The sequence below is a fragment of the Rhinopithecus roxellana genome, chromosome 5, assembly GCF_007565055.1.
Source record: "Rhinopithecus roxellana isolate Shanxi Qingling chromosome 5, ASM756505v1, whole genome shotgun sequence".
NCBI lineage: Eukaryota > Metazoa > Chordata > Mammalia > Primates > Cercopithecidae > Rhinopithecus > Rhinopithecus roxellana.
The window spans coordinates 42,900,124-42,922,091 of record NC_044553.1 but is presented as its reverse complement, the minus strand read 5'-3'; the positions used below and the strand labels follow the sequence as shown (position 1 = coordinate 42,922,091).

General features: G+C 39.6%; 1 protein-coding gene across 1 annotated transcript in view; it reads left to right on the top strand.

Annotated features, from left to right (window-relative positions):
• The window catches only part of PRTG (protogenin), a 129,080-nt gene that overhangs the window by 43,453 nt on the left and 63,659 nt on the right, over positions 1-21,968 (top strand). The window contains exons 3-4 of the mRNA XM_030931785.1: positions 19,011-19,155; positions 20,425-20,558. Coding sequence (XP_030787645.1) covers positions 19,011-19,155; positions 20,425-20,558 — 279 coding nt within the window. The remainder of the gene's footprint in view (positions 1-19,010; positions 19,156-20,424; positions 20,559-21,968) is intronic.

Genomic DNA, 21,968 nt, shown 5'->3' with positions numbered 1-21,968 from the left:
TTTAAAATTTTCTCTCCCAGTCTGTGGGAGAGTCTGTTTTATCATTCTCTTAACAGTATTTTTCCAAGAGGAGGAGTTTATTTTATTTATCTTTAGAGACAGAGTCTCTGTTGTATAGACCAGATAGCAGTGGTGCCATCCGGGCTCAGTACAGCCTCGACCTCCCAGGCTCCAGTGATCCTCCTACTCCAGCCTCCCAAGTATCTGGGAGCATAGGCACACACTGCCACACCCACCTAATAATTTATTTTTTGTGGAGATGGGGTCTCCCTGTGTTGGCCAGGCTGGTCTCCAACTCTTAGGCTCAAGTGATCCTCCCACCTCTGCCTCCCAAAGTGCTGGGATTATAGGCATGAGCCACCGTTCCCAGCCAGAAGGTTATTTTTTCCTTAATTTTGATGAAGTCCAGTTTGTTAATCTTTTATGGATTGTGCTTTCTATAAGTTATGTATAAAAACTGGTTGCCTAACCCCAGGACACAAAGATTTTTCCGTTTTCTTCTAAATGTTTTGTACTTTTACATTTCACATTTAGGTCTTTGACCCAATTTAATTAATTTTTTTGCATAAGGTATAACGTATAAGTCAAGATTAATTTTTTAAAGATTAATTTTTCGAATATGGATGTTTACTTGTTCAAGTATAGTTTGTTGAACAGACTATCCCATCTCTATTGAATTCCTTTTGCAACTTTATAAAAATTAGTTGACATATTTGTATTGGTCAATTTCTGTACTCTCTTTTCTGTACATATGCAGACATACACAGAGAGTATATGTCTAACCTTTTGCCATTATCATACTTTATCAATAATTTTTGAAATCATTATAATTTTTGAAATCAGCCAGTGTGAGCTCTTCAGTTTTGTTTCATCTTTTTCAAAATTGTTTTGGCTATTATAGGTCCTTTGCCTTTTCAAAAAAACTTTAGAGTAGCTTTTTATTATGCATATAAGGACAGGGCAGGCCTGGGCAAAATTGCTTGTCTTTAGGTTTTCTACCACTTCTTGTTTCCATATATTTTATGCCCAGCCTTTTTATATCTGGTGAATACTTAATATAATCATACTAGTTCCTGGATGAAGGGTTCTCTGCTCTAGATTTGTCCAAGGCCCTTTTGACCAATGAAAATATAGCTGTCTCTATCCTTTGTCATAGGCATTGTGATTGTGTCTGCTGGCTAATCTAGTGTCTAAGTCCCAGCACATTTCTGTGCTTTATGATACATATATTTATGTACAGATATAAATATGTCATTACCTCCTTATCTGCTAGAACTGAAACATACAAAATAATGATGCTGAAAATACTTAATATAAGAAAATTTGGACTGATTTTAAGTTATTCGTAGTCTCATTCTAAATCTTCATTTCCCACTAAGCAAATTGCCTTCATAACCAATTGTGAGTTAGTTTTATTTTGGTGGACATTTAATGATAAGCAGTTATGTATAAAGCACTATGACTTTTAGGCCCATTGAAATCACTGCTAATTTCTTACTCTTGGGCTTTAGGAGACAGACACTAAGTTCATGAAACTTGTTCTTTTGTTGAGTATTCATTGGAAGGGGTGCCAGAAGGTGGGAAGGTAGTGGAAAACACACAAAAAAGCCATTGTTTAACAGTTAACAGTTTAACAGTTAAGCCCAGGCTTTAGAAAACTTGCCATTGAAAATTATTTTATGAATAGTTTGAACATACCATTGAGTATTAAGATCATCCAAATTGGGTCATATTTTAAATGGCTACAATTGCTGTAACTAGAGAAATAACATCTATTAGCTCCAAAAATTCTGTAATATAAAGTTAAAAGGTACACTGAAAGGCTCTTTGGAACTGGAAGGAATGGCAGCGGTTGCTGAGAAGAGCACTACCATTTGTTTTGTTTTGTTTTCTAGACTAGTCATGTGCAGTTGTGAGAAGGGGAAGAGCAGAAATAAGTTTTAGCCAGTGCCCAAATGAATCTCTTCCACCCCAGCACTCTCTCTCCTCTCCCCTATCCCTCTCTGTACTCCTCCTTTTTTTATATGAGCATGATTCACATGTCCTGATGACTGCCCTAATTTGAGTGAGGCCTTCACAAATTCTGACACTATACCACACCTAAACTGCCACATTGTTTTTGAATGAAACTTATGAGCATCATTTCTTCTCTAAAGGTAAAATCCATTCTCAGGAGGCGCCTGAATCCTGCATATAAATACACCTGTGGCTCTTCTCCTTCTCTCCTCTCCATCCTGCCCTACCCCAAAAGAAGTAACAAATGGGGCTGGGCGCGGCGGCTTATGCGTGCAATCCCAGCACTTTGGGAGGCTGAGGCAGGAGGATTGCATGATCTCACAAGTTGGAGACCAGCCTGGGTAACATGGTGAAACCCCGACTCTACCAAAAACACAAACATTAGCCGGGTGTGGTGGTGTGTGTCTGTGGTCCCAGCTACTGGGAAGGCTGAGATGGGAGGATTGCTGCAGCCCGGAAAGTTGAGTCTTCAGTGAGTCGAGATCACACCACTGCACTCCAGCCTGGGTGACAGAGAGAGACCCTGTCCAAGAATGGAGTGGGTGGAGTCATTCAAGAAAAACTAAAATGACAGAAGAGAGCCTGACTGGATATTAGCTTGGCCTGAGATCTAGATGCTACTTTTTAGGATAGGGAAGATAAGTGTATGTTTACAAGCGCTGATGAGGAAACTAGTAATGAGAGAGTGATACAAAAGAATGGGAATAATAAATGGAATAAGGGCGCAGAGCTGGTAGGAGGGATGGGATTAAGAGCGTCAGGCGAAGGTTAACCTTGGTGCAATTGGAATGGTTACTTCTTCCACGGAACCAGTAGTGAAGGAAGAGAAGTTAGATGAAGAGGGAGAGATTTTGAGGTGGTAAAGAGAAGAATCAATGGTGTTTATGTCTGGCAAGATAATAGAAATAGCTAAAATTTATTGAGTGTTTTAATATTACAGGAAATATATTAAGTACTTTACATGCATTACCTTATGTAATCCATAATAACCCCTTTAAGTCCCTTACTTTACAGAACAAAACATGTTTAGGAAAAGTAAGAAATTTGAGGCCAGGCACGGTGGCTCACGCCTGTAATCCCTGTACTTTGGGAGGGAGAAGTGAGCAGGTCACCTGAGGTCAGGAGTTCGAGACCAGCTTGGCCAACATGGTGAAACTCTGTCTGTACTAGAAATACAAAGTGGCTGGGTGTGGTGTAGTATGCCTGTAATCCTAGCTACTTGGGAGGCTGAGGCATGAGAATCGCTTAAACCCAGACACAGGTTGCAGTGAGTCGAGATTGTGCCACTGCGCTCTAGCCTGGCAGCAGGGCAAGACGCTGTCTCAAACAAACAAACAAACAAACAAACAGAAAAAGAAATTTGCTTAGGGCTGTACGGTAGTGATACAGCCACAATCCCTTCTGTTACTCTTCTGAGGGAGATAAGAGGCAAAGTTTTCTAATGTGAGTAAGAGGGAGGTGGTGATGTGGTTTGTTGAGTTCATTCAAGTGAACCTTTATTGAATGCCTGTTGTATGCAGGGCACTGTTTTGGCTGTTAGCAACACAGACAAATAAGACATGTTCCCTGAACTCAAGGAATTTACAATCTGGGGTAAAAGTGACTGGGGACCTGAATAATTGTAAAGTTAGGGAATGATTAAAACCAGTTACTAATGAGATTAATAAGCGAGTTCCTGAAAAGCAGTGAGTGGCCCAGCGGTCGGGAGGGACTTAAACAGCTTTGTGTCACCCTCTTTCTGGTCAAATAAACTGAACATGGGGAGTCCCAGGTCTAGCATTTGGCAGAGAGCAAAGCAGATGAAATATTAAAGAAGCAACAAGTTCTCAGGTGTTATTAAAGGTGTGTTTTAAAATATGAATACACTATAGGAATATACTGGAAAATAGTCTGTAGAAACTTTGCATGTAGGGCACATTTCTTAGAGTCCCTGGTTCCCAACTTCGTTACAAAGTAGTTTCTAACCTTCGTGTTATTTATATTTATTTAGTCACATATTTTGATCTAAATATTTTCTTTCAAAAGCAAAATGTATTTCATGGCACCTGGTTGTCAGAGTTGTCAGATTCAAGCAGGATAACATGTTCACTAGAAATTAGGTAATAAGGCCGGGTGCGGTGGCTCACGCCTGTAATCCCAGCACTTTGGGAAGCTGAGGCAGGCGAATCACGAGGTCAGGAGATTAAGACCATCCTGGCTAACACGGTGAAACCCCGTCTCTACTAAAAATACAAAAAATTAGCCAGGCGTGGTGGTGAGCACCTGTAGTCCCAGCTGCGTGGAGGCTGAGGCAGGAGAATTGTGTGAACCCAGGAGGCGGAGCTTGCAGTGAGTGGAGATCGCACCACTGCACTCCAGCCTGGGCTACAAAGCGAGACTCCGTCTCAAAAAAAAAAAAAGAAATTAGGTAAGAAACCACTTATAGAATGGCTGTTGTATATTTAGTACAGCTATACAAAGGAGTTGACACCCAAGATGTAGTGATCACATTTGTCTTATTACATTGTTTTTATTAAGCAGATGATTTTTTCCTGTTAAATAATTTAAGATAACAAACAGCTTCTTGCCTAGTCTTAAGGATACAAGTTTTTCTTCCGTTTGAAACCTGTTCCTTGGTTAACTTTTACCTATTGATAGCATCAAATGATGGGACCAGATCTCTTGGTTTTACTTAATGCTCAGTTGCATGTCAGACTTCAAGTAGGAAGCCTCAGTGAGTCAGACTTGATGAGGCAAGAAGTTACCACTGTTTTGATTAGTAAAGTCTGAAGTATACAAACGCATGGTTGATTTGAAAGACCAGTGTCATAGAAATAAGCTTTATGTTAATATATATCAAACTCAATACTGAACTCTGAAATTGTGGACGCTTGAGAGTTGTGTTAAAAATTTCCCCATGTTCTTTTTTTAAGAAACAGGATCTCTTGTCGCCCAGGCTGGAGTGCAGTGGCATTATCATGGCTCACTGCCGCTTCCACCTCCCAGGTTCAAGTGATCTTCTCACCTCAGCCTCCCAAATAGCTAGGCCCACAGACACATGCCACCACACCCAACTAATTTTTTTGTAGAAATGGGATCTCCCTGTGTTGCCCGGCTGGTCTCAAACTCCTCAAACGAAGTTCCCACCTTGGCCCCCAAAAGCACAGGGATTACAGGTGTGAACCACTGCGTCCAGCCTCCCTGTGTTGTGTTTTGAGATGGGGGTCTCACTCTGTCACCAAGGTTGGAGTGCAGTGGCGCGATCTCAGCTCACTGCAACCTCTGCCTCCCAGGCTTAAGTAATCCTCCTGCCTCACCCTCCAGAGTAGCTGAGACTACAGGTATGAACCACCATGCCTGGCTAATTTTTTGTATTTTTGGTAGAAAAAGGGTTTCACTGTGTTGCCCAGGCAACTCCTGAGCTCAAGTGATCTGCCAGCCTCGTTCTCCCAAAGTGCTGGGATTATAGGCATGAGCCGCTGCACGCAGCCCTCCCTGTGTTCTTGATGAGCTACTTATAGATTTCCCAGAGCTACTGATTGGTGACATAGAGATGTGGAAACAGCCTGAGGCCTCTGGAACGTGCTTCTGTCCTTGTTCCCCTGCTGCTTAAGATTTCCCCAAGGGGTGGGTGTGGCAGCAGCTACTGACGCAGTCAGGAATCCCCTGGCTGAACTGCGGTGTTAGGACCACTGTTTTAAACCCTGCGTTAGGATTCTAACTTTACTACTTTGTGTTTAAATAGTATTTTCTCTGCAGTTTTAAAAAGAATGTGACGTTTTTCTTACATTAGGAAGTTCTAGTGGACGTATTTTAAATTGTTAGATGGTATGTAATTTCAGACTGTTTTCAGCATTTTTATTTGGTTTTAAAATTGTGTGTTAAGCATTCTATTCATTGCAATCTTTTAGAAGCATGCGTAACATATTACTTAAATATTTATTAAATTAGTAGTCATACATTTCCAGAGTAGAGTCATATTAAATGTTGCTTTCTGGTCAGATAAACGTTTGGAAAACATTTTCATCTTGGCATTTTTAATGTTTTTTTTTTTTTCTGACTATAAATCATAGAAGCAAATGATCAAATAGACAGGTGAAGAAGAGGAAGTCGCAAATAAAATACGCACTTACATTTATTGTGTTTGCAAGGTTGTTTTTGAGGACAGCACATGTTTCTCAAGACCTTGTTTCTTGCCTATTTTATAGAGCTCTGGCCTCTTAACAGCACAGCTTTAATGACTTCTTGTGGGGCTGTTGGTTTATGTTAGCACTGACTGCGGAGGGAAGAGAGAGGTCAGGTTTCACAAGGAGGCTTTAGACTTGTAAAATCATACCTAACTGGCAGAAACAAAGTCTGTGGAAGGAAGCTAAGATTTGCATAGGACAGGAGGTGTTTTGCCATTTAAATAAATGCAAAATACTTTGATAATACTGAAAATAGTTTGCAGACTAAAGTTTTAAAAGGCTCTAACATTTATTGTGAAAGACATAGTCATTTACTCAGTTTAATGCCTCACTTAAAAAAATCGAAATTGAAAAAGCAAATACTTGCTAGGAAACAACATTTAAAACTATCATGATATAGATGTTTTATATTTGCATGCTTTTCTAAAGTTTCTAAGTTTTGATATAAAATTTTATATAATTTGTTTTTTTAATTGCACAGTGGTTTTATTCAAGTTTTTTTCTTGTAATTTCTAGGTTTAGGGCACTGGTTAGTGAGAGAATCAAGCATCCATTGATCATAAGTGATGTTTACCCAAAGAGTGAGAAGTTAAAAGAACTCAAAAGGCAGATAAAAATTAAGAGTAAGGGATTTTGTCAAGCAGTGGAGTAACAGTAGAAAATTTATGCATTCATACTTTCACTGCAATCTGTGCCCCATAGCGGCATATGTAATTTATAAAAAGATCACTGATTTTCCTAATTATATACTTTTATGGGAAAAAATGTAAGTAAAGTAAAAAATAAAATAAAAATCACCATACATAGTCCTGCTGGAAATCTGAACTTAGTTACCTATCTCTTTTTAATTTATTTCCATTATTTCATCATTGAAGTGTACTGGATTTTATCTCCTTCAAATAATTTATCTCTGCACATTCAAAATGGAAAAATTACTTTTGTTTCTCTGTAGTTTATATACCTTTATGTAAAAGCTACCTAAGTCTGACTTAGTAGAAAATAACAGAAAAAAATTAAATTTTAGAATACCTTTGCCTTTATTCAGGCTTTAAAGTTTATTTTTGGCCGAGTGCGGTGGCTCAAGCCTGTAATCCCAGCACTTTGGGAAGCCGAGACGGGCGGATCACGAGGTCAGGAGATCGAGACCATTCTGGCTAACCCAGTGAAACCCCGTCTCTACTAAAAAATACAAAAAAAAACCTAGCCGGGCGAGGTGGCAGGTGCCTGTAGTCCCAGCTACTCGGGAGGCTGAGGCAGGAGAATGGCATAAACCCGGGAGGTGGAGCTTGCAGTGAGCTGAGATCCGGCCACTGCACTCCAGCCTGGGCGACAGAGCGAGACTCTGTCTCAAAAAAAAAAAAAAAAAAAAAGTTTATTTTTATTGTGTGTAAGGATCACTGGCATCCTTTGTTTGACATTCTTTGAGTCATTCTTCTGAAAGTAAAACCAGTGTGTTCATAGTAAGGCATTCTATCACTATTCCCATCTCCTGCACCACTGCCAGGAGTTTACTAGGTAACAAGCAGTGCCTGGGTACTCATATGTATATGTATATATAATTTAATGTTATTCTTACAATATGTTTAGAAAGTATTTTTAATATCCCCTTTTACTGAGGGATACTGAGGCTTGAGATTCAGTAACACCTCCAGGACACACAGTTCATTAGTGCAAAACTGATTCTAACTCAGATATATGAATTTTAATATCTGCACTCTTACCTGCAAGGCTATGCCGGTATACCACCTCCCTGTGTACACAGTCTGTTCTGGGTTTTATTCCTGATTTTCTTTATACCAGCTAAGGCCAAGATTTCACTTAGTCTTTTTTGTTTTTTTGTTGAGATGGAGTTTCACTCTTGTTGCCCAGGCTGGAGTGCAATTACTGGTTATGATCTCAGCTCACCACAACCTCCGCCTTCTGGGTTCAAGCAATTCTCCTACCTCAGTCTCCCAGGTAGCTGGGATTATAGGCGTGCGCCGCCACGCCCGGCTAATTTTGTATTTTTAGTAGAGACAGGGTTTCTCCATGTTGGTTAGGCCAGTCCCAAACTCCCGATCTCAGGTGATCTGCCCGCCTCGGCCTTCCAAAGTGTTGGGATTACAGGTGTGAGCCACTGCACCCTGCCACTTAGACTTTTAAAAAAATATCCTTGGCTGGGCGCGGTGGCTCACGCCTGTAATCCCAGAACTTTGGGAGGCTGAGGCGGGCAAATCATGAGGTCAGGAGATTGAGACCAGCTTGGCCAACATGGTGAAACCCCATCTCTACTAAAAATACAAAAAAATTAGCCGGGTGTGGTAGTACTTACTTGCCTGTAGTCCCAACTACTCGGGAGGCTGAAGCAGGAGAATTGCTTGAACCCGGGAGGCGGAGGTTGCAGTGAGCCGAGATTGTGCCATTGCACTACAGCCTGGGAGACAGAGCGAGACTCTGTCTTGAAAAAAAAAAAATAATAGTATGTATATATTTATATCCCCTTTGCCTCAGTTTTCTAGTGCCCTTTATTTCTGTCATCAAGAAATGAGAATGAGGCCGGGTGTGGTGGCTCACGCCTGTAATCCTAGCACTTTGGGAGGCCAAGACAGTGGATCTCTTGAAGCCAGGAGTTCAAGACCAGCCTGGTCAACATGGTGAAACCCCGTCTCTACTAAAAATACAAAAAAAAAATTAGCTGGCCGTGGTGGTGCCCATCTGCAGTTCTAGCTGCTGGGGAGGCTGAAGCAGGAGAATCGCTTGAACCCGGGAGGCAGAGGTTGCAGTGAGCTGAGATTGCGCCACTGCACTTGGGCCTGGACAACAGAGTGAACCTCTGTCTCAAAAAAAAGAGAGATTGCATTAAAATTGGAAAAACAGTAAACAGTGTTTTTTTAGGCTGCTATTATAAAAACTGAAAGATACCTTTCTGTAAATCTTAATGATAGCCTTACGTATGAGCCATTAGTCAAAAAATCGAGACTTAGCATTATAGAACAGCTGTAAATCAAAAACTGAAAAAACAAAAGCCACTTAAATCAAGATGAATAGATATTTTAAGTTGTTTCTGTTATTTGTCCATGGCCTAATTTTACAGTTTCCCAGTTTGCTTTAACATGTCCAGTGTCCTCATTCTGATCAAATGAGAGTTTGGAATGGTTATTCACCAGCCCATCTGATCTCTCTTTCTTTGTTCTGATTCAGGCAGCATTGTATCCCCCAACCTTGACAGGCTAGAAACCTCAGAACTATATGGATCCTTTCCTGGGTCTCCCCTGAACACCTCTGAGCCAAATGATGTTTGGTGTACCGTGTCTCTTGTGTGTTCCCTCCCTTTGTTCCTGTTACTTCTGCCATCATTCAAACCCATAGGCAGATCTCTCTTCTGCTGTTCTGATAGCCTCTTAACTAGTTAGTCTTCCTACCTCTAAATTCTGTCCTTTTAAGTACTTGGTTTTTTGATAGTCAACATGTTTGTGGGCTTAGAACCAAGAGAATAACAACAAAGGAAAAATTGGTATTCCTACTAGGTAAACTGTTTTTAAAAGAGAGATTTGTTTTTGAAAAAATACTTGACTACTAAATTTTAGCCTGAGATAGTATAACTCAATTTACATATTTTCCTTTTTCTTATTTTTATTTTTATTTTTTTTTGAGGCAAGGTCTCACTCTGTTGCCCAGGCTAGAGTGCAGTGGTGTGATCATGGCTCACTGAGACTCAACCTCCTGGACTCAAGCAATTCTCCCACCTCAGCCTCCTGAATAGCTGAGACTACAGGCTCGCACTACCACACTGGGCTAATTTTTAAAACTTTTTTTTGTAGAGACGGGGTCTCACCCTATTGCCCAGGCTGGTCACTTTCCTATCTTTAATAGGTTCCTAGAAGTAGACATATTCCTGTTTGAGATGAGAGCCATAGTTTTAAAATTCCAATACACAAAGTTGTAAAGGTGTTGTTCTGTTTTGGAAATGTAGAAATTTAACATATATTGGTTTTTTTGTTTTGTTTGGTTTTTTGTTTTGTTTTGTTTTTGTTTTTTTTGAGATGGAATCTTGCTCTGTTGCCCAGGCTGAAGTACAGTGGCACGATCTCGGCTCACTGCAACCTCTGCCTCCCGGGTTCAAGCGATTCTCCTGCCTCAGCCTCCCGAGTAGCTGGGACTATAGGCACATGCCACCACGCGTGGCTAATTTTTGTATTTTTAGTAAAGACAGGGTTTCACCATGTTGGCCAGCATGGTTTCGACTTCCTGACCTTGTGATCCACCCTCCTCGGCCTCCCAAAGTGCTGGGATTACAGGCGTGAGCTACTGTGCCCAGCCTTAACACATATTCTTACTCAGCTAGAAAGCCAATGCATTTTAGCTTACAGTGAGTAGCAGAATTGCTTGGGAGTAGAACCTGTAAATTTTTTTTTTTTTTTTTTGAGATGGAGTTTTATTCTTGTTGCCCGGGCTGGAGTGCGGTGGCGCGATCTCGGCTCACTGCAACCTCCACCTCCTGGGTTCAAGCAGTTATCCTGCCTCAGCCTCCTGAGTGGCTGGGATTACAGGTGCCTGCCACCACACCCAGCTAATTTTTTGTATTTTTAGTGGAGGTGGGGTTTCATCATGTTGGCTAGGTTGGTCTCAAACTCCTGACCTCAGGTGATCCTCCCGCCTTGGCCTCCCGAAGTGCAGAGATTACAGGCATGAGCCACTGCACCTGGCCTAGAACCTGTAATTTGTATCTTCTACAGAAAGTTTGGGGAACTCAAATTCTTACTCATAAGGGTCTTGGAAGTTGACTACCTGGATTCAGATCCCAATATCACCACTTACTAGCTGCAAAACTTTGGGCAAGTTGCTTAATTTCCCTGTCTCCATTTCCTTAACTGAAAATTGGGTGAATAATAATTTTGAGGCCGGGCGCGGTGGCTCAAGCCTGTAATCCCAGCACTTTGGGAGGCCGAGACGGGCGGATCACGAGATCAGGAGATCGAGACCATCTGGCTAATACGGTGAAACCCTGTCTCTACTTAAAAATACAAAAAACTAGCCGGGCAAGGTGGCGGGCGCCTGTAGTCCCAGCTACTCGGGAGGCTGAGGCAGGAGAATGGCGTAAACCCGGGAGGCGGAGCTTGCAGCGAGCTGAGATCCGGCCACAGCACTCCAGCCCGGGTGACAGCGAGACTTGGTCTCAAAAAAAAAAAAAAAAAAAAAAAAAGTAATAATAATAATAATTTTGAGAACTAAATAATCTGGGATATGTAATGTACTCAATGCAGCACCTGACAATAAAATGTATGTTAAGCTGTTATTTCTGTCTTTATTAAATTGCTTCAAACCTCTGTTACTTTTATAATTTAGGTTGAGTGTTCCTTATCTGAAATGCTTGGAACCAGAAGTATTTTAGATTTCAGATTTTTTTTAAAAATTTGTAGTATTTGCATTATGCCAGTTGAGCATCCCAAATCCAGAAGTCTGAGATGTTCCAGTGAGCATTTCCTTTGAGCATCATGTCAGTGCTAAAAAAGTTCCAGATTTGAAGCATTTTGGATTTTTGAATTTGGGATTCTCTGTACTTTTGGGATGCTCAACTTTTGGGGGTACTCTGTCCTTTTTCTTCATAGCATTTATCACAGTTTGAATTTATTACACTTGGATAGTAATTTAGTTAAATGCTTTTCTCCACCATTAACAGAGATCCCTGAGAATAAAACCTCTGTTAGTTTTGTTCATCATTAGATCCTTGGCACCTAGAATGTACTAGACACTGAATACATATTCATTGAATGAATTAATAAATTTAGGGCCGGGCGCGGTGGCTCAAGCCTGTAATCCCAGCACTTTGGGAGGCCGAGACGGGCGGATCACGAGGTCAGGAGATCGAGACCATCCTGGCTAATATGGTGAAACCCCGTCTCTACTAAAAAATACAAAAAACTAGCCGGGCGACGAGGCGGGCGCCTGTAGTCCCAGCTACTGGGGAGGCTGAGACAGGAGAATGGCGTGAACCCGGGAGGCGGAGCTTGCAGTAAGCTGAGAGCTGGCCACTGCACTCCAGCCTGGGCGGCAGAGCAAGACTCCGTCTCAAAAAAAAAAAAAAAAAAAAAAAAAAAAAAAAAAAAAAAAAAAAAAAAAAAAAAAAAAAAAATAAATTTAGAAGAGATTAAAAGTTTCCTAAAAGTGATTAAAATTGTTTTCTAAATTGGGGAGAAAATCTGGTGCATTATTTTATAAAGAATTTTATGACTCAGAGCCTATCAGCTTGGTTAACCACAAACTAAATGAATGGTGTTATTGTAAGGACAGTGGGATCGATATTAATATGTGATTCAGGGAAATTAACTCCTTTGTGTCAGTTATACCATGTATCTTTAATAGCAGAGATATTAATTTTATTTATATAACTGTATAAAATTGGTTGTTTAAATACTATTGCATGTTGCCATAAAAACAGTTTGGTTTTGAAATAATTGATGCCTAACTACTTTTTCTTTTTTCTTTTTTCTTTTTTTTGAGACGAGTCTCACTCTGTCACCCAGGCTGGAGTGCAGTGGCGGGATCTCGGCTCACTGCAAGCTCCATCTCCCGGATTCACACCATTATCCTGCCTCAGCCTCCCCAGCAGCTGGGACTACAGGCGCCCGCCACCATGCCTGGCTGATGTTTTTGCATTTTTAATAGAGACGGGGTTTTACTGTGTTAGCCAGGATGGTCTCGATCTCCTGACCTCGTGATCCACCTGTCTCGGCCTCCCAAAGTGCTGGGATTACAGGCATGAGCCACCATGTCCAGCCCCCCCCCCTTTTTTTTAAGTTCTAGGGTGCATGTGCACAACGTGCAAGTTTGTTACATAGGTATACGTGTGCCTATGTTGGTTTTGCTGCACCCATCAACTCGTAATTTACATTAGGTATTTCTCCTAATGCTATCCTTCCCCCAGCCCCCCCTTCCCTTTTTCTTTTTTTTGCAAAAGCTCACTAATGAGTCTATTTGTTGGGACTATACCCAGTTAAAAAGAGTTAAAATATGTATTTGGCATAAAGGAAGATTTTTTTTTTCTTTTACTATGGCAAGGAGATATGCATTCTTTTTTACTAGTAATTAGGTTAAGCAGTTTAAATATTTAGAAGGATGGATGCTAAGACATGATGCTTTTTGACAGCATTTACAATTAGAATCACATTTTGGTGAGATTATTTCTTTGTTGGTTTTAGAAGTAGTGGATTAACCTATACAAGCCTTTGAGTGGATAGATGAAAGCTGCTTGAGTCTAATGCAGCTTATCAAACACTGGTGTTTGTCTGGAGTGTTTTGAAGGGGGGAGGGGAAGAATGAAAGCAGAGACAAGATAAGAGGCTGATAGTGGTTCAGGTGAGAGATGTTGGGACTGGAACAGATGGTAATGGATTTTGCACGTGTTTAGGACTTAAAATCAGTGGGAACAGGTGATTGAGAATACTGACCGAGTAAGTAGTCTCTAGCTCAGGTGAGTAATTTGACAGTGATGTGACAAAGATGAAGCAGAGAAATAGGCTTAGAAGAAAGAAGATGACTTCATTTTGGACATGATGAGCTTGGAGTGCCTTTGTTTTGTTTTGTTTGTTTTTTTGAGACAAGTCTCCCTCTGTCGCCAGGCTGGAGTGCAGTGGCCTGATCTCAGCTCACTGCAACCTGCAACCTCTGCCTCCCGGGTTCAGGCGATTCTCCTGCCTCAGCATCCCAAGTAGCTGGGACTACAGACACGCACCACCACGCACAGCTAATTTTTGTATTTTTAGTAGAGACAGCGTTTCACCATGTTGGCCAGAATAGTCTGGATCTCTCGACTTTGTGATCCGCCCGTCTTGGTCTCCCAAAGTGCTGGGATTACAGGCGTGAGCTACCATGGCAGCCTGGAGTACCTTTCTTTCTTTCTTTCTTTTTTTTTTGAGACGGAGTCTCACTCTGTCGCCCAGGCTGGAGCGCAGTGGCCAGATCTCAGCTCACTGCAAGCTCTGCCTCCTGGGTTTATGCCATTCTCCTGCCTCAGCCTCCAGAGTAGCTGGGACTACAGGCGCCCGCCACCTCGCCCGGCTAGTTTTTTGTATTTTTTGATAGAGACGGGGGTTTCACCATTTTAGCCAGGATGGTCTCGATCTCCTGACCTCGCGATCCACCCGTCTCGACCTCCCAAAGTGCTGGGATTACAGGCTTGAGCCACCGCGCCCGGCCATGGAGTACCTTTCATAAGCTGCAGGTGAAGACGTCCAGTGCACAGTTGGAGCCATGAGTATGAAGGTCTGAGGATGGTGATCTAAACTGGAAGAGGTGTTTAGGGGAATCAGCAGCAACGGCTGACTGTGGTTGAAAACTGAAAGAGGATATAATCACCAAAGAAGACCATGGAGAGAGAAAAGAACAGAGACTCTCTGGAAGGAAGGGCAGAAGAGGAGGGAGAGCGAACCCTTGAAAAGGCAGGCAGGAAGGAGGAGCCAGAGAAATGGAGAACAAGGAGTGTGTAGTATCATAGATCCTGTCTCAATAAAATAATAGGGAAGAAGGCAGATTAAATGTTTGAGGCATGGAGTCAGAAAGGAAGAAGGGGAGACAGCCAGTATAATACTCTTTAGAGAAGTTTCGATCCCATGGGTAGGTGAGCAGATAGCTGCTAGATGGATATGTAAAGTGATGTAAAGATATGTTTAGAGTTTTCTTCCTTTTGTTTTTTGAGGTTGGGAGAGAGTGGAACACTCTTATTTGTGGAGGGAAAGGAGCTAGGAGAAGAGTTTGAATATGCAGGGGAGAGAGAGATACCAGAGGGGAGGGAAGAGATTGGGATTGGTGTCCAGATGGAGGGATTACAAACAGAAAAAAGGGAATTTACTTTCATTGTTGATTCATGGTTGCGTCATTCTTTCAGTCTCAGAGGTAACCGACGAGAGTCCTAAGCAGTATCTGGCTTGGTATTTTCTCCACGAAACTATTTTGCCAATGGATTGAATTTTCAAAAGATATCAAAAAGTTAGATATTTTAAATATAAAGGTGTTTGTGAGGATTAAAAAATATATACCTTTATACTTGCTTTCAAACCTTTCTGAAAACCAGAGTTTTCAAGGGTAAACCTATTTATGTTTCAGTTCTCAGAATTTTGTGACTCCAGAGTTCCAGCCCACTAGGCCTAAAGTACAAGGTTAACTCAATTGTTGTAATAAAAAATCTTAGGGATTTCATGTATTTATCCATTTGAGAAAAAAGGGGGAACTGCTTAAGGAAAAGACAGTGGTGCCCAGGCATACTGTTTGATTGGTTAGGTTCAGAGTAAAAAAAACAACACTCAGTTGCCTATGTGGCTGGAAGGAAATTAACACAAGGCAGCAAAGTGATCATTTTTATTCTCAATAATCACATTTATAAAAAGTTTTCAATCTTGTTTGTTTATTGGCTTGTTTAATCTTTACAAAAGTCCTTTGATATGGGAGGGACAAACTTTTGTCTCTAAAAACAATGCCAGTAAAATACTGGGCATTGTTTGGAATTATGGCAAACAAAAAAATAATAAAAAGCACTATTTTCTTCTCACCCCGTCTTGGTATTTGTACCCAAGAAACTCCCTACAATTCTAGTTATTGTGCTTAAAGACCCAATAGAATTGGAGAAAATTCAAAATAATACTAGTTCAATTCAGAAAGCTATATTTTTTTAGTGCCAAATCTGCACTGTTTACTGTCTTACAGTATCCTGCAAGAACATGAGCCACTGCTGCCCCTCAGTGAGCTTGTAATGTAGAAGGGGAGGAAGACTTGTAAATAAGTGATTATAATGTGAGATAAAGACAGCAGTGAAGGTCTGCAGTGTACAGAGGTAGCAGAGAAAAGGGTCAGAAACCACTTCCCAAAGGATGGGATAAGTGAACCAGGCTTTAAAGGATGATAGGATTTCATCAGGTGGACAAGGGACCAATGTTGTTAGCAAGAGAAGGAAACGTTCATATATACCTTAGAGGTGTGAAATATCATGGTGTATTTAGTGAATTATAAGTAGCTCGGTGTTAGTGAAACATCTAATTCATCTGTTAGTGAATATGAAGCTAACGTTTTACGGGGACTAATTAATTCATCAGCAACACAGAGTCATGGTTTATGATGATCACTCTGGAGGGTGATATTGCTGGCAGGGAAGATACCAGCTAAGAGGCTCCAGAAAGACATCCAGACAGGATATGATAAGGACCTGAATTGAACAGAGGACTGTTAGGGATGAAGAGAAGTCAGATATGAGAGAGGAGTAAATGAGATAAAACATCTTGATTAAATAATTAATTCATTGTGGGGTAATGGAAGAAGAAATTGTTAAAGTGGACAGGCCTGGGGGAGCTTCTGCTTTGTAAAGAAAAGTTAAACTAAATAAGATATTTCAGTCTGGGAGGTAGAGGCTGAGAAACAATAAAGTAAAATTCCCATTTTGAAGTCTGTCAATTGAGTATGGACTGGATTATCAGTGACAGCTAGAACTAATGGTCACCCCTCACACATGGAAAAGGTAAGTATGGGGTCGACAAGAGTGCTTTATATTTCATAAAGCAAGCATTACATTTATGGAAATGTAGGTCCTAATTCCCCCCAAGATAAATGTATTCAACGTAGTTTTTAACTATAAAAAGACAAGCTTACCTCATTATTGAGAAATCAGGTTGTTCTGCCTGAATGTGAAGCTGATACTTTGAAGGTGAATCTAGCCATCTGTTTCCTAATTCTTTAGTAGATAAACAGCAGTGGATGGTCCATAGGTTTAGATCCAAAATTAAAATGTTTGCAGGTAAACATCCTAGCAAGTGATTACAGAAGCAATGAAAAGTAGCTCAGTGTTAGTGAAACACCATTGTAAGTGGTTGAGTGTGGGGCTTGAGTTTTACAGGGACTAATTAATTGATCAGCAACATAGATTCATGGTATCAATTTTTAGAGTTTGATATTCTGGAAGAGTGGTTCTGCAACTGAAAAGTCTGACTCTTTATACTCTTAAAATTGAAATAACTTGTATTTATGTAGTTTACATCTATTGACCCTATTAGAAATTAAAACTGAGAAAAATAATCATTAATTCATTTTAGAATGAAAACGTTTATGCATCACATATTAATATAACTATTTTCCAGAGGAAACAAATAGCCAGAGGAGCAGAATTGCTTTACATTTGTGCAAATCTCTTTAGTTAGCTTAATAGAAGACAGCTGGGTTCTCTTATGTGTCTGCTTCAACATTTGGTCTATTGCAATATCGTGCATTACATAACTCCTGAAAAATACCGTATATTCGAGAGAAAAGAGAGTGAAAGTTATTATGCAAATAGTTCTGACTTTTAGGATCCACTGACAATAGCAGTTTGAAACAAATTTTTGTTTCATATACAAATAAGGTATTACTTTGCCCCCACTCCACCCTTTTTGGAAGTCCATCGTCCTAAGAATATTTTCACCATGATTCGCTGGCCTTGTTGTATACTTATAAAGGCCTGTGATCTATCTACAGACAGATGAGTTCAAGTGAAAGGCAGAATTTGTTAGCCTTCTATGACCTTTTACCCTTTCTAAACCAATGAAGCATAAGTTCATCTAGCCTTGTTACCTCTCTTCTTCATAACTTCTCATTTTATTTATAAATAATAAAGTTCAAACAAATTTTTCTTTGAACTGTAGTCTGGGGAGGGGAGGAGTAAGACTATAGTTGTGGCCCTTTCTTTGTATCTTGGAAGACTTAGTAGAGGGAAGGGAAACCTGGAGTTTACACTCCTTCAGAATATGATCATGGACACTGAAGACCACTTCCTGGAGGCCTGCCTAGAATTGCAAAGAATAATTATCTCTAGAAAATACTAACACTTCAGGATTAATTTCTGTTTTGGAAATACATGAGCCTAAAAGTAGTCTCTTGAGTTTCTCCACCTTTCGTTTCAGATGCACCCTTGGGCTTCTCTCTTTCCTTTCTCATCTTGCTCCATCAATACCAACTTCATCTGATTCCAGATACAGAGTGATGTGTCTGTGGTGTAAGAACCAAGACTTTGTTTCCTTTAAGATAACGCTAGACTGTCCCCATTCCCACTGCCACCACCCAGTTCTGTAATCCCTATTTAATAGCCTGTTGGACTTTTGACTTGAGACTCCTTTTTTCTGTCCATCCTGATTAATTTTTCCCACACATTGCTAATATCAGGACATGCCTTTTCTCAGAAATCTTCAGTGATGCCTTAATTTGTACCATGATATAAATCTGTTTAATCTGTATTCTCCTTCAGCTTTCCCATAAACTCTTAATCTGAAATATTTTGCAGTAGTCCTGGCTGTTTTCTCACAATCCTGTGAATGCAAGCTTTGCATTTCTTACCTCTGTGCTTGTCTTCATGTTATTCTTTTCACTTGGAATGTTCTGTTCTCTTCTACCACCACCCCCGTCTAAATCCAGTGGATTCTTCAAAAGCTAATTCAAAACCAGTTCCTGTAAATGGTTTTTACCTGATTAGTTTGAATTTATTTGTTTCCCTCTCCTCTGATATATGATAGTATTTGAAGTTTATATCACACAGTTTAGTATGTAATTATATACCGTTGTTTATTTTTGTTTCATATCTTAATTTTTATCTCCAAATAGATAAGTTTCTCATGAACCTGTTTAGAATTTAATTCTGGGAAAGACCAGACTCCATAAATTGGGCAGCTGCCCAGTGTTTTTTCCAAAATTATTCACTAAATTATCTTCATGCTGGTTAAGTTAGGTTGGTCTTATCCAAGCAAGTGTTCAAGTCTAATAAGTAATATCTAGTGTAATGTTACTTGTAAGTATTATTTTCATGCACTTATTCTGAGTTTCTCAAACTTTATCTTATAGCTATTTCTGCATTTGAAGTTCAGCCAATTTCCACTGAGGTCCATGAAGGTGGAGTTGCTCGATTTGCATGCAAGATTTCATCCAACCCTCCTGCAGTCATAACATGGGAGTTCAATCGGACAGCTCTACCTATGACTGTGGACAGGTAGATGTAGATTTTGTCTTTGGAGAAGATATGGGAGTAATGAAGACTTCATATGAGATTATATAGGGAGAAACACCATTATAGGCCTCATTTTTATTTAGGCAGTAATAACTGATTGCTTAAGACATTTCAAACTTAGCCAGAGAATTAGATCATCAGTCTCTGGCACATGGGGCATGGTCCCTGGTTTAGATCAGAATTTAAATAGATTATCCAACTGCCTTGATATTTTCCTCAACCATCTGTTCTAACCATGAGTATCTGGACTGCAGCCCAAGGTTTTAGGAAACCAAATGACGCTCTTATTTCTGGAAAGGGCAGTGCTGGTGTAAGGGTCTTTCATGTATGCCCTGGTAGCTGCCCACTCCTATCTCTACCTTCCACTTCCCAACCCCCTCTTCACTACAAATACGTGCACGTGCACATGCACACATCTAGTGTTCTGAGGGTGGTTGGGATTTAAAAATCAAGAACTTGATAGCAACTCCAAAAAATTTGATTCTGGCCCTGCTCTTGAATAGGCAAACATTTGCTAACATGGTAAAGCACTAAGATGGAATAAGTTATTCATGGAAGTGCTTTATTAGAAAACAAAAAAAGAGCGTATCTACATATGTCTTGGACAATATGTGGATATTAATAGGTAAAAAATTCAGGAATTTGAAAAAAATTACACTAAACTCTGGGCCTCCAGTTAGCTAAATCTATGCTAGAATGTCAAACGAGACTCTGTAAAATTCGACTGATAGATGGCACAAACCATATCATGCTGGATTGTTTATGTTTTAGAGAGCTTTGGTGATCCAAATGAAAACAAGAGAATCAAGCTAAAGGTCTTTAAAGTATTGCTTCTAGCACTGTGAAAGGTTGAGTGTATTAATTCCTATCACAGAATATGTTAAATAAAACATAAAATCTAGGCCCAGCACGGTGGCTCATGCCTGTAATTCCAGCACTTTGGGAGGCCGAGGCGGGCAAATCACTTGAGGTCAGATATTCAAGACCAGCCTGGTCATCATGGTGAAGCCCTGTCTCTACTAAAAATACAAAAATTAGCCGGGCATGGTGGCGTGCCTGTAATCCCAGCTACTTGGTAGGCTGAAGCAGGAGAATCGCTTGAACCCTGGAGACAGAGGTTCCAGTGAGCTGAGATCACGCCATTGCACTCCAGCCAGGGCAACAAGAGCGAAACTCGATCTAAAAAATAAAATAGAATAGAATAAAATAAAATAATCTACAAAAAGTTTAGTTATCTTTCTCTCATAACAGGATAACTGCCCTACCAACAGGAGTATTGCAGATCTATGAGGTCAGCCAAAGGGATTCTGGAAATTATCGTTGTGTTGCTGCCACTGTGGCCCACCGACGCAAAAGTATGGAGGCCTCGCTAACTGTGGTTCCAGGTACCTACCGTGCAGAGTGGCTTTTTCCATTTTTATGATGTTTTGTTGGCACAGTTACTACTTTTTCTCCTCTGCTGTAATAATGTGCTATAAAGTAGAATTTCATTTAAATTATTATAATCTATTTGGAAAATGGTTATTTTCAGTTATTAAGCAACTCTTCTTTCATAGGCCAGTTTTCTATGTTATAAGAAGTATTCAATCTTAAGAAAGATTAACAAATGTTCAGTCTTTGGTATTCTATTCAATACCAAAATTCACTGATGCTCAGGTCCATTATTGAAAATGGCATGGCTAAACACCCTCCTTTATACTTTAAATCATCTCTAGATTACTTATAATACCTAATAATGTAAATTCTGTATAAATCATTGTTATATTATATTTTAAAATGTGTATGTTTTTATTTTTTGTTTAAAAAAATATTTTCAAACTGGAGTTGGTTGAATTTACAGATGTACAACCCGCAGATACTGAGGGCTGGCTCTATTTCACTTTTGTTTTAAAAGGTGTAAAATACAGAAGGCACAAAAAAGAGAATAACAGTCATCCATTTCTACCAGAATTGCCTATTGTGGAAAAAGATATGTTTGTTTCTAGTTGTATTATTTTGCTTGTCATTTAAAGAAATACCGTAATTTGCATTTGTAAAAATGATACGTGCATTTTATAAAAAGTAATGTTTATGAAAATAGAAAATATAAAACTTCTATATTAAACAATTTTTTAAAATACAAAAATAAAAGTTAAAAAATATCCTCAGTCTCAATGCAAAAATTATCATTGTTAATATTAAGCGAACACAATTTTATGTATTTTACCATACATTAATATAGGTAGAAGGGAAACTAGAGAGATGCATATAAAGAAATAGATATTTCCTTAAAATGCAATAGATGATAGTTTTTATTTTAAAGGTTAAGTTTATTTAAATGTAGTGGAAGAAGACCTGGACTGAAGACATTGTTGAACTTCACATAAGTGTTTACTCTTCACAAGAGATACTGGTTTCTAACAGATCCTTTAAGGCTGTAAAAGAAGAAATTTTGAAAAACATTAAGAGGCTGAAGTTATGTATTTAATGCTATGCTTTAGTTTTAGGTAAATAAATTTTAGATAATTAAACTATATAAATAAGTGAATGGTTGAACCTCAATTAAAAGTAATGATATGGAAGATAATCTAAATGTCCATCAACTGATGGATAAATAAAATGTGTTCTATCTATACAATGATATATATTGCTCAATAAAAAGGAATGAAGTACTTATACATGTAACAACGTGGGTGAACCTTGAGAACATTATGCTAAGTGAAAAGAAGCCATTCACAAAAGACCACATAATATATGGTTCCATTTATATGAAATGTCTAGAATAGGCAAATCCAGAGAGACTAAAAGTAGATTAG